The sequence below is a fragment of the Erpetoichthys calabaricus genome, chromosome 14 (genome assembly GCF_900747795.2).
Source record: "Erpetoichthys calabaricus chromosome 14, fErpCal1.3, whole genome shotgun sequence".
NCBI classification, from domain to species: domain Eukaryota; kingdom Metazoa; phylum Chordata; class Cladistia; order Polypteriformes; family Polypteridae; genus Erpetoichthys; species Erpetoichthys calabaricus.
Genome location: NC_041407.2, coordinates 30849953 through 30863239, shown reverse-complemented (window position 1 = coordinate 30863239; position 13287 = coordinate 30849953). Strand labels below are relative to the sequence as shown.

At 39.6% G+C, this 13287-nt stretch overlaps 1 protein-coding gene across 3 annotated transcripts in view; it reads left to right on the top strand.

Moving 5' to 3' along the window:
- si:dkey-93h22.7 (uncharacterized) overlaps positions 1-12895 on the top strand; it is a 59868-nt gene extending 46973 nt beyond the window's left edge. For 2 of the 3 annotated variants that reach the window (XM_051936254.1, XM_051936255.1), the window contains one exon: positions 12451-12895. In XM_051936254.1, coding sequence (XP_051792214.1) covers positions 12451-12599 — 149 coding nt within the window. In that variant the 3' untranslated portion in view covers positions 12600-12895. Of the gene's footprint in view, positions 1-8097; positions 8198-12450 lie in introns of all 3 variants that reach the window. The other variant, XM_028819173.2, reaches the window with a different exon arrangement.
- The last annotated feature ends 392 nt before the right edge of the window (positions 12896-13287 follow it).

The following is a 13287-nucleotide window of genomic DNA, read 5'->3' as shown; positions in this document are numbered from 1 at the left end:
AAGGGGAATTAAAAGATACAGACAGTGAAATAGTGGATGCTTTAAACTTGCATTTTTCTGAGGTCTTCACAAGTGAGGAAGTAGATAACCTTCCAGCAATAATTGGGACTTCTAAGGAGGTTCTGAGTGATTTAGAAATTGTAGAGGAAGAACTCTTCAGAATAAATAGGCTGAAATCAAGCAAATCACCAGGACCAGATAATATTTACCCTCCAGTTCTTAAGGAGGTTAGCAAGTACATATTGTGAGGTTTCTCAACTCTTTTGGTACCCCCCTTCAACGGGACAACACGCCAAAGCATGATTGCCGCGTCTGTGGAAGGCTGCTTGCCTGTCGCTGAGGGAACCGCAGGTTCACAGTGCCCCAGCATAGCGCCACGGAAAGAACTACAAGCTGATCGCAGTCGCGCTATAAGCGCCTTTCGCCGATGGGTGATGCATAGAACATTATAAATGTAGTGAACAGTATAACTTGGCCACTAACCTTGCCCCGACCCTGACTGTTTGCTATGCCTGAGTATAGGAGAGTTGTAGATCTCGCTGTAATAAATAACAGTGTTGTTCCTGTTTCAAGCTGAATAAAGCTGGTTTTGCTAAAGTACTGAGACTCAGCCTCCTTTCTGGGTTGTAAGACAATGACGTCACAATATACAGTATAAACCCTTGACATATATTTTTAGGAAGTCACTGCGCACTGCAGAGATTTCGAAGGAACGTAAAATGGCAAATATTATCCCGTTATATAAAAGGGTGACTGGGCAGATTCAAACAACTATAGGCCAGTAAGCTTAATGTGCATCTCAAGAAAATTAATTGAAGGAATTATTAAGGATAAGATTGAGTAGCACATGGCAAGTACAGGAGTTTCTCTGAAGAGTCAGCATGGGTTCAGAAGAGGGAGGTTGTGTTTCACCAACATGCTGGAATTCTATGAGGAAACAACAAAAGGATATGATCAAAACGGAGCATATTATATTATTTATCTTGATTTTTAGAAAGTATTTGATAAGATGCCACATGAGAGGCTGGGCATCAAACTAAAAGAAGTGGGATTTCAGGGTGATGTTTTGTAGGTGGGTGCAGAATTGGCTCAGACAAAGGAAGCAGAGGGTGATGGTGTGAAGAAACTTATCAGAATTGGCTGATGTTAAGAGTGATGTTTTACAGGGGTCAGTGCTAGGGCCTCTGCTATTTTTAATATATATTGTGATGTGTGAGTCTCTGTCTTGCATCCCAAAACATGAGGCTGAGTCTCCGTACATTAGGAAAACCAACTTTATACAGCTTGAAACAGTAACAGCATGGTTATTTATTGTAGCGGGATCTACCCTTCTCCTATACACAGACACAGCAATCAGGCAGGGTCGTGGCCAGGTTAGTGGCCAAGTAATACTGTTCCTGCATTTATAATGTTCTTTGCATCACCCATCGACAGGCACTTATAGCGCGAATGCAGTCAGCTCGGATTTGCTTTTGCTGCAAGCTGCTACAGCGCTGGGAGCCTGTGGTTGCCCCGGCAACTGATAGGCTATCTTCCACAGATGTGGCGATCATGCTTCGGGATGCTCTTCAGCGTATCGTCCCATTGGGGGGAGTCCCAAAAGACTTTAGAAACCTTACATATAAATGATTTAGATAGAAATATAAGTAACAAGCTGGTTAAGTTAGCAGATGATACCAAGATAGTTGGATTTGCAGATAATTTGGAATCTGTTAAATCGTTATTGAAGGACTTGGACAACATACAGGCTTGGGCAGGTTTGTGGCAGATGAAATTTAATGTCGGTAAATGTAAGGTATTACACATAGGAAGTAAAAATGTTAGGTTTGAATACACAATGGGCAGTCTGAAAATCGAGAGTACACCTTATGAGAAGGATTTATGAGTCATAGTGGATGTAGTGGAAGTTGTACCTTCCACCTGCACTTTACATAACTGATCTTTTCCTAAATAAGGAGTGGCATTGCGCATGTACTTTGTCAGCATGCCTATGTCGATCAAACACAGGAAGCTCTGCAGTCTACTTTGACTTTACTCTGTAGGAAGATAAGTAAACAATATTCGATGTGGCGTTTATATAAGTCACATTTAAATGTTTTTCATATAAAGAGCATCTAAAAACATAATTGCAAAAGGAACTTTGCACGATTCCTTGGCAAGCTCTGTAGGTCCTGCTGTTTTGTTGAAAGGTAGATTATGTGTGGCAGATTCACTGCCATGAGGATGCACAACCTTGTGCTGCATTCAGGTGGTGTCATCTTTCGCCTTAATGCCTGATGCAGCTGCGTTGTTCTTATGTGTGACTGGACATTTCTTGCAGGGAGGGCTTCTGTTCTCTTTCTCTGATGTAGTCCTCATCCAAGTTCAACTCTGTTTATTTGAAAACAGCAGTATCAGATCAGGGAGAGCGTGAACGTGACTGAGAGAATAAAACTGAATAAAAAAAAAACTCTAAACTTTACAAGTATCATAAATTTACACTGGCTGTTACAGGTCAAGTCAAGTCAAGTTGGGGAGCATGCACTGGTACAGCTCAGGACAACAACTCAGGATCTCGGTTTGCAACCCCCAGGTGGACATGTGGTCCAGTCCCACCTCCAGAAATGACCCTCTATCTGTCGCAGCCAGGTGTTACGTGGGTGACCCCTTGGCCTGGTCCAGCCACTCGGGTCCCCAGCAATGAGAATCTTACAAGCCGGATCACCCTCAGGGAAACGCGCCACATGGCCGTAGTGCCGTAGCTGACGCTCCCTCACAATGCAGGTAATGTGCCTCATTCAGGACTCCGTGAGCAACCGTTCATTCGACACAAAGTCAAACCAACAGTACCCAAGGATTTTCCAGAGAAACACAGTACCAAAGGAGTCCAGTCTTCACCTCTTCACCATATAGCAAAACAGGAAGCACCAGGACTCTAAAGACTTGGACCTTCGTCCTTTTGCATAGTTATTGGGAGCGCCACACACCCCTTTCCAGCGACCTCATGACCCCCCATGCTTTCCCAATCTGTCTACTGACTTCATAGAAAGAGTCACCAGAGACATGAATGTCTCTGCCGAGGTAAGTAAACCTCTCGACAAGGTTGACACTCTCTCCGCAAACAGACACACTGCTGATGGCTGTGCCCAAGAGGTCATTAAAGGCCAGGATCTTGGTTTTATCCAGGACACTCGCAAGCCCAGACACTCAGACTCCTTGCTCAGTCTCTCGAGCGCTCCGATCAGAGCCTCCTTTGACTCCGCGAAGATCACAGCATCGTCAGCAAAGTCAAGATCCATGAATCTTTCTTCACCAACAGATGCCCCACAGCTGCTGGACTCCACAACCTTGCCCAACACCCAGTCCATACAAGTATGTATGGACTGCGTGTGGGTGGTGCTGTTACAGAGTCAAATCAAATGTATGTTTTTATTCTATAATAATAACAATAAGAGCAGCTCACTACTCAAAATGGTAAACCTCGGAAGAAGCCAGAATTGAACCTGCAACCTCTTAGTTATGAGTCAGCAGTACTTACCTCTGCACCAGCCAAGCAATCATGTCAGCATCGATTTCTAACCTGATTTAAATTTCTTCGGTTATATTCTTGAATATACTCTTGAACAAAAGCACGCTGTTGTGTTGTAATTGTACCTTTTGTGAAAGTGTTTATTTGATATTTGGACTTCAGTCTTCACACATTATACACTTCACGTCAAAATTTTGTCAAGTATTATAATATGAAAAAAGTTTCTGTTTAAGCTACGTGTTCAACAGTTCTTGCTTCACATTTTCTGTCATCCTACATTTACCCAGATTGTTGTAGACACAGAACACACTTTAAATCCATGTGTTCCAAATAACAATATATTGTTTACCCTATACAACTCCATGCACCTCACACCCAGATAAACAGACTTGAGCTGGGAGAACATTTTGTCCAACTTGAGCTGCAGCGGTGGGGGGATGGAATGGCAGGCTGCTTGCTGCTGGTGCTGATCAACACAGTTGCAAAACTAAAGACGCTAATGGAGAGGTGCGAAGGAATTTAAGGTGGCCCGGGATTATGACTTTTTTCGTAGGCTTTGGGGATTCTAGTGTTAAGAAGGCAAACAGAATGTTAGGTTAAATAGCACAATGTGTGGAGTACGAGTCGAAGGAGGTTATGCTCAAGCTTTATAATGCACTACTGAGGCCACATCTGGAGTACTGTGTGCAGTTTTTGTCTCCAAGATACAAAAAGGACATATCAGCACTAGAAAAGATCCAGAGAAGAGGGACTAGGCTCATTCCAGGACTACAGGAGATTAATTTTGAAGAAAGATTAAAAGAGCTGAGCCTTTCAGTTTAAGCAAAAGAAGATTAAAAGGTGACATGATTGAAGTGTTTAAAATTATGAAGGGAATTAGTACAGTGGATCAAAATTTTGCACAAACATTAGGAAGTTTTTCTTTACACAGAGAACCATAGACACTTGAATAAGCTGCCAAATAGCATGGTACATTACTTTAGGGACTTTTAAAACTAGACTTGATTTTTTTGTTAAGAATTAAGTGGATAGGACTGGCAAGCTTTGTTGGTCTAAATGGCCTGTTCTCATCTAGATTGTCCAAATGTTCTAATGTTCTATGCACTCGTCATTACAGTTCTCAGTGTGGGGATTGTTGCTGTAGCTTTACTCAAACAGTGACTCTAAACATTTTGCAAGTGCCCATTTATTTATATAGAAGTTGGGATACAGTCTACACTGCATAATGATGCTGTTTTGTCTTATGTTCTTGAGACTGAGCAGCTTTTCTAAATGTGAGCAGTAATATAATACCATATGTTGTTTTATAAAGTGTGTCGCTGCTGTCACTACACCAAGAACTTTTCACTATATCTTCCACTTCTCCAGTATCTCCATGTGTGGCAGAAACAAAATCACTGCTGACTATATTTAAAGTGTACACTGCACTGTCAGCTCTTGGCCTATACACTGGACCATTACACCTTGAAGTGCTGAGATGCATCCACCTACAGCGCCAGAGAAAACCTGCACAGCCATTGCATTATCTGTTACAATACTTTGCACTTCAGACTATGACCTATGACCCTCAAATTTTTGCATGTGGTTTTTATTTTTAATTGGCTTCTTTAAACTCTGGATTTTAAACATAGACAATCAATTGTACTTTGTAATGACTCACCTTGAAAATATAATGATGTTTATGTAGTATCTTTAAATAGGCATGCTTTTCTTTGAGTATTTGCATTTAGAAATATTTTAAAAAGTATAAATCCCTACCTGATCTAGTCAAGTACAGTAAAGTACATGCAATTCATTACTTTTTACTACTTGTTTTAAATTCAGGAAGGAACAATATATTCTACAGGGAAATTAGTTAATGTAAAAAGCAAGGTATACATTGGTGAGGATGGGAGAGAGTGGGGTTCCAGGAGTGTTTAGCTGTTTGGGGCACACTGGTGTTGTCACACAACTGATTCGAAAAAGCCTGTGAACGAAAAAGGAGGCCTAGTTGTTCAATGGTGAGATTTACCAACACTTATGAGCACATGCCATTCAGCCTGATTGAGATAACTCTGTATAGACACCATGTTCCTAGTGACATCATACAACTTATACTGAATTTTATAATAATTTCAGGCTAAGAGTCACTTCTGGGTCCATGGTTTTGAGTTGGAACGGTCTGGAAAAGGCATTTTAAGAGACTATACCATCTCTGCTTTCCTTTTTGCCCTCGCCATAAATATGACTGTCAAATCAGTAGCATTTGAGTGCACAGGTCCTAAAACAAGTCTGGGTTGTGGCAACCCCAGCCAGAACATTCATGGACAATCTGAAAATAATGACAACATCAGTGCCTGGTGCCAGATGGATTCTCCATGGCCTAGAGAGCTCATCAAATCAGCAAGGATGATTTTAAAACCTAGTAAATCCAAGACCTTGGTGCTAAGGAGGGGCTGAGTAGTGGACACGTTTCACTTCTCATTATCTGGTGCAACTATTTCGTCTATCACAGAGCAACCAGTGAAGAGCCTTGGCTTATGGACAAGAAGACCATCAAAGACCTTGGTGGCTGGCTCACAAAGCTGGACAAATCAGGCCTACTAGGAAGATTCATGGTTTGGATTTACCAAGATATTGTGGCATCAACTGGTATATGAGAACCCCATGTTAACTGTTGAGTTTCAGAAGAGTAGGGTTGATAACCTTCACAGGTGGCTATGTTTTCACTGTAATCTTAACAGCTGTATGAGAGCAAGAACATCTTGTGCTTGCCTTTCAGTAGCCTGGCAGAGGAGGTTTTGGTGTTGCAGACGAGAGAGGCCCCAAGGTGCCCTCTCCCGGGATTGAGGTCAGAATAGGCAGGGAGTGGAGGGCAGCCAAGGCATTGGAAGTGGGAAATGTGGCTACAGATCGAGCTACTCTGGGCTACTTCCCAAGCAGTCAGATTAAGAAAGCCCAGTGCAAGGAGAGACACAATCTGTTTCAGGATCAGGTAAGAAGCATGTGTGGAGGAAGAGATAGCTAGCAGGATTGTGGATCCGAGTCAACAAGGAGTCTAGACATGAGAAGAATCTGAATTACAGTAAAAGGTTACAAGGGAAAACATCCTGCGGGCAGATTTCCAGCATGTCTGCTTTCAGATCATGGCTATATATAACGGTCTACTAAGTCTAGCAATTCTCTATGTTTGAAGAAAATCAAAACACCATCCTGTGCTCTTTGCACTGGAGGAGGATCTCTCAAACATATTCTCTGCAGCTGCCCAAAGGCCCTTGGAGAAGGCTGTTACCCCTGGCAACATTTCCAGGTACTCAGAGCAGTGGCTGAGGTAGTAACCTTAGCCATTTCCACCAGCAAGCACAAACACCCAAAGAAGATCATCTCCTTTGTCAGGACTGGAAGAAAGCTCACCCCACAGGAAAGACCAGCAGCAGGCCTCCTCACCTTATCTGCAGACTGGCAGTTAAGAGTACATTTGGGCAAGCAGCTAAGGTATCCTGAACACACATCGAGACACAGTCATCTTCTCAAAGTCTATCAAAAAGGTAATCATGTTAGAACTTGCCATACCCTGGGAAGAGTGCATGGGAGAGACATAGGAGAGGAAAATCCGCTGTGAGCCAATAGAGGTGGGCTATTGGGGATTTGCAGACAATTGCTCTGTAAAATTGTGTCCCAGTTCGGTGTGGTGGAGATGGCACAGAAGAAGATCATCAGGATAATCACTGATACCACAGAAAGAGCCAAAAGAGGGAGGCCCTGTGGTCAGTTACTGCTGGGACACAAGCTGGGGATTGATCACCCCTGGCTGGGTCACCTGGAATGAGGGTGTCTGATTCTGAAAGACCTAAAACACCTGAGGACTCCAGGTTACATAACTGAGGAAGCATCCCAGTTTATCCAAGTGAGTAAATAAAGGATTAGTGCTAGGTCATCTGTTCATTTTAATATAGGTAAATGATGCAAATAGGAAGGTTACTATCAAGCTGGATAAATTTGTAAAAGACAGTAAACAATGGAAATTGGTGGGAACCCTAAAATCAACAAAATGACTACAGCAGATATGTGACAAATGATGTTTAATGTAAATAAATATAAGATTTTGCACCTAGGAAGTAAAAATGTTAAACGTTACACAACTGGGGAGTGGAGGGGTGAAAATATACAATTATATCATATTTTTAAGAATCATAATGGGTTTATTAATGTTAATGTCCAAACATAGACAGTATACATTATGGATTAAGTACTATATTGTATATCTAATGCAATAGAAGATTTTGCAATTAATAGCATGTGTGTCGAGAACTTGTGATGCCTCATCAGGAATACCATGTGCAGCTCTGGTCTCCATGTTACATAAAAGAGAACATCAGCACTGGTAATAATAATATGATAATATGTGGAATTCTTCAAGAAATGTTTTTGAAAACTGCATTTTTATATCTGAGGTGGACAGACTATTGTTTAAAGATCACACTGTAAAATTAAATGGTTGCAAAGTAATAAAAAGGTAAAATATAAAGCATACAGTCGGGTTGGTGATGGATCCATTTTTTTTTCTTTTCTATGCTTTCAGTAAACTAATTTTGTTTTCTTTTTTTCAGAGTTGTTCCCAATTACCACTGAAGAAATTGCAGTGGGGTTTGCTTGTTTTCTGATACTAGTGATACTGCTCACCACATGCTTTCTGATTGGCTTTAAAATGTCAGTAATATTTTATTCAACTAGTATGTGTTTATTGTTGGACAGATTACATATGTTACACAAATATTCTGTATAAGGCACGATTCTCAAACCATTCGAGGCAGCACAGGGGTCCAATCTATTTCTGCAGCACTGACCTCACAGGGCTCAAATTCATTGCAGGGTCCCACCATACTCATACTAATTTAGAACTGTCAAGTAATTTAACCTGCACATCTTTGGGGAAAGCAGCTATGGGGACAACCACACAGACATAGGAACAATATGCAATTGGAACCCCGACACTAAATCCATGATCTGTCACCACTACTCAATACACCACAGTACCGCACAAAAATGCATAATAATGTATTATATTAGGGCAGCAGTTATAGCTTTTGCTTTGGGGTTGAATTTAGCTTGGGATGTTTTCTCTTGGGCGGCACAGTGGCGCAGTGGGTAGCGCTGCTGCCTCGCAGTTGGGAGACCTGGGGACCCGGGTTCGCTTCCCGGGTCCTACCTGCGTGGAGTTTGCATGTTCTCCCCGTGTCTGCGTGGTTTTCCTCCGGGCGCTCCGGTTTCCTCCCACAGTCCAAAGACATGCAGGTTAGGTGGTTTGGCGATTCTAAATTGGCCCTAGTGTGTGCTTGGTGTGTGGGTGTGTTTGTGTGTGTCCTGCGGTGGGTTGGCACCCTGCCCAGGATTGGTTCCCTGCCTTGTGCCCTGTGTTGGCTGGGATTGGCTCCAGTGGACCCCCATGACCCTGTGTTCGGATTCAGCGGGTTGGAGGATGGATGGATGGATGTTTTCTCTTTTAAATTTCAATATTTAGCTAATGTTCATGCAAGCACACTGTGCCCATAAAACTACAAATTGGACCTTCCAGACATAGGTGCATTTATAATAGAATCAAATGAAACCCCATGACTACAGAAAGATGCTCACTACCTAACAAAGTATGTAACTTCTTCTGCCAGATAGGTGCACCAGTAATGATTTAGGTGTGTCATATTAAAGAGGGTGAATACTTAAGTAATCAATCATTTTGTGGTTTACTTTACATTTGTAATTAATTTATTTATAAAGTCTTTACTATACTATATATGTACTTCATTTTTTTGTATCATCCATTAACATGTATAGAACATTTATTTTTGAGTTTTACTTTGTTATGGGTACATACTTTGTTGTATAACATGTGGGATATTAAATTTGAATCTATAATATATTTTTGGGGAACATTCTAATTTTCCATATGTTTACTCTTTGTGTAATAGCTTTTGTTTTATGTCCATTACTCTATTCTATAATTTCTACCGTTATTTTATTTAAAACTAGGGGGCTTTGCCCCTGCTCACTTCGCTCGCCAACCCCCGTGCCTGTGCCACACGCTAGCCTCTTTGTGATTCTGCAGCTCGCGTATGGGAATGTGGATGTACAATTTACCAACTATTTTACATTACAGCGAGTAATTAACCATATTAGGAAATAGTAAAACATAATAATTTGAAAGTAAATTATGTTTCATGTTGCATTAGAGTTATTCATTGCATAATACGATTTCATTCTGTTTGGCTTTGAAATTAACACGCAAAAACTTTTTTAAAATAAACACTTTTTACTGTAAAACTTCAGTAAAAACAATTTTTTGAATTAAATTTTCGTCAGTATCGCATTGAATTGTGATTCTGTGTTTGGACTTTCATTGTGACAATGCAACGTATAACTACCCGTGATTGAATTTAGTTTCTTTCTCTCTATTAAATAAAATGACTTTTTCGAATGTTTGGCTCTGAGATTTGTAAATTGTCTTTGCAAAAGCTATTCTAATGGGAAACTTTTTAATATGAATGGCATATCAAGATCTCCTTCACTGTCTAATGTCTCTAAAGATGTACAACAACCACAACAGCAACATTTATTTGTATAGCACATTTTCATACAAAAAGTAGCTCAAAGTGCTTACATTGTCTTTCTTGGATACATCCTTCTTTCTACAGTAATTCGTGTGGAGGAAGACTGGATGGTGTTAACTGTTGTAGATATTCTTTGGGATATTGTAAGTTGATATTTTCATCTTCCCCACACTCGCTGCCAACTGTTTCAGCGTAGTCTATTGATACACATTTAACCAATTTGCCGTGTAACTGATCAACATTCTTTGCGTTAATTCGTTTGAGTTCATCGTTTCTCGGTACTAGGATTGCCCGTGTACTCATTTCTTCTGTTGATAACCCTTCGTGATGAAATTCTTCAATAAGATTTGGATATAATACATCTTCTTTAATTGGGAACTTAAAGTAAAAATTTCTAAGAGCTGAGAGAGCAAGAACTGTGTCTGTCAAAAGCATTCACATGAATGAGAGGTGATAGTACTGTGTGCGTGGTTCAATATGGTTGAGAGTAGGGTGTGACTTGAAAACATCTCATGGCCAAAGTCTCGACTCGCGGGACTTGAAAAAATCTTCCAAAAAGTCTTGTCTCGTCGCAGAATTTTTTTATATAAAAGAGAGATATATTGAGTAAAATTATATACTGTGATAAAGTTTTTTCTTTTCATACATGTAAAATGCATATATATAATCTTGGTTTTGCTTACTTTATCTTTTGATCATTATCCCAGTAAGCAGATTGTTTATATTTTTAGTAGTCTTGCAGTAGTGTTTTTTTCTATCTTTACAACAGACAACTTGTTAACAGACTGCATTCCAAAAGAGTGTTTCTAGTTTATACATGACAATTAATCTGACAACAAATTCTTTGCCAAATGAGGAAATCACACTTCCCCAAGTAATTAGCAGAAACAAACAAATTACATGCAAATGTACAGTAGTCAGCCTATCTTGGAATTAAAATCTATGCAATTTATGAGACTATTATACTTGTACTGCAATAGTTACTTAAGGAGTAAAACTCCTTACAGAAATGTAACTGAAGAAATGAAATGATTTAGAGATGAGATAAATTCTAGGCTGCACATGTAGTTCTAGGCAAAAGTGCTTTCTGCATGAAGTTTTCTTTCGCTTCATGTGTGTAAGATCAGAAGTATAAGAAAATATCTTAAGAATGGTGACCACCCATAAAAAGTGCATTTGTGATGTTTTTCCACATAGTTATTGATATTACATACAGTATTTGTATTGTCGCAAAAACCAGATATAAAGAGTCATAAAAAGGTTTGGGGCAGCCACCCGTATATTGGTATTCTGGCTGCAATGTTGCAAAATGTGTAACAGCACTGATGTGCACAAAACCGAGTCCAAAACAGAACTGAGTGAATAGGGAAAAGGTGGAGGCTTTTAAAGAGGAAGACAGGAAGTGAGGTCAAAGAGGTCGGGCTCATAAGGGTCTTCAACCATAGGCTCGAGCCCAGACGCGACATCACAGGGGCCGGAGCCGACTAGGTCTTCTTCCATAGGCTCGGACCCGGAAGTGGCGTCAAGAGAGCGAGGTGAAATCCTTGTCAGAAATAACTCATTAAAAACTCTCAACTCGATTAATATGTCACATGAAAAGAAAGTTTATTAATAAATCATTATATGAAATCTTTTTTCATAGCAGTTCATATTTTCTTTCCATGACCAGACTGTCAAAACACGTGTTAAGAGCAGCCATAAAAATGTATGTGTAGGCTACAACATTAGCAGCATCACAAAATAAGGACAGTTTTGAAACATATGACGTGCAAATAACAGGCCCAATCAATTACATTTTATTCTTTATTAAGCACAATTCCATTTACAAGCCCAGTACACTATATAGCTTTTGCAAATATGAGTAAATGAAATGTAAACACGCAACATAATGTCATGCAATAACATGCAATGTAAAAAAATTGCAAATACAGTATACAGGGTGTTTTTAAGTCCAAATTCTAAAGCATTGCACAGCCACATTAAGAAAAGTATTCCGTAGGCAAATAATGTCTATTTCTTTTGAATACATCTGAGAATTTGGCCATCATATATGGCAATGCATTCACTCCAAGGCAAACACAGTCACTGAGTAGAGAAAGAAATGGAAAAGACATTGATATGGCAAATCAAAAACAATTATTAAAATTAAAAAGTATCAAATCTAATGAAGCTGAAGCAATTCTAGGTAAGTAGCTGATTAAATTACTTCAGTTTTTTATTGTTTCTGATGAATATCCTTTATTTATTATAACATACTGTATCATGGAAGCATTAATTACAAGAAAATGTAATGCAGTACAGAATTAATCTAAAATAAATAGATGCTTTAGTCACTTATAATTTTTCCTTTTATTCCAGGAAACGAAAGAATAATATATCAAGCCAGCACTGAATTATCAATTTACACGCTACTGCAGACTCTCACCTCCATTGTTGGAACAGAAGAACTAACTATAGAGACCAAGGGATTTTTACAAACTTCTTTCTTTCCAATATCATGCCTGTGAAAATCTATGGAACAATTCCTGGGTTTGGGACCAGTAATACCAAAAAAAAAAAAAATGCAAATTTTTTTCATAACTACAAATAAAAACCACACAGTAATTTGTTTTGTACAGTACAATGCTATATAGTTGTAAAATGTTAGCACTGCATTGGCTTCTATTCTTTTAGCAGAGCTTTCATGAGAGGGGTTTCATTTGGCTTGACTTTCCTATTTCTTTGTTTTATTTTACACACTTTCATTATTAAAGGTGTTAGATTTAATATATATCAGCTGAATAAATCTTGTGATAAAACATAATGCCACCTCCAATTCTATTGTCTTTATTTAAACTAAGAACTAGACAAACTACAGAAAACCTGACGTAATCACATTCACCTAAGTGAATTTTTACCTGGTACATATAGTATTTAGGTTTAAAACTATATCTCTTGCAATGAATTCTAAGAATTGAGGTGGTCTCAGAATGTTTCAGTGCAAGAGGGTTGCCAGATAAATATCACCCTGACTTGCTGTTAGATGTAGTGCCGGTGCTAGGCTGTTTTGTGCCCTAGGCCAAGCTTATTAGTGTGCCAGACGACTGTTTGGTAGCTGTACAGCCCACGAATACAAAGTGCAACAAAGCCAAGAGGAAAAACAGCATTTGAACAAAGGAGGAAAGCATTGCTGGGCATTCTTCCACGTGTGCCAGA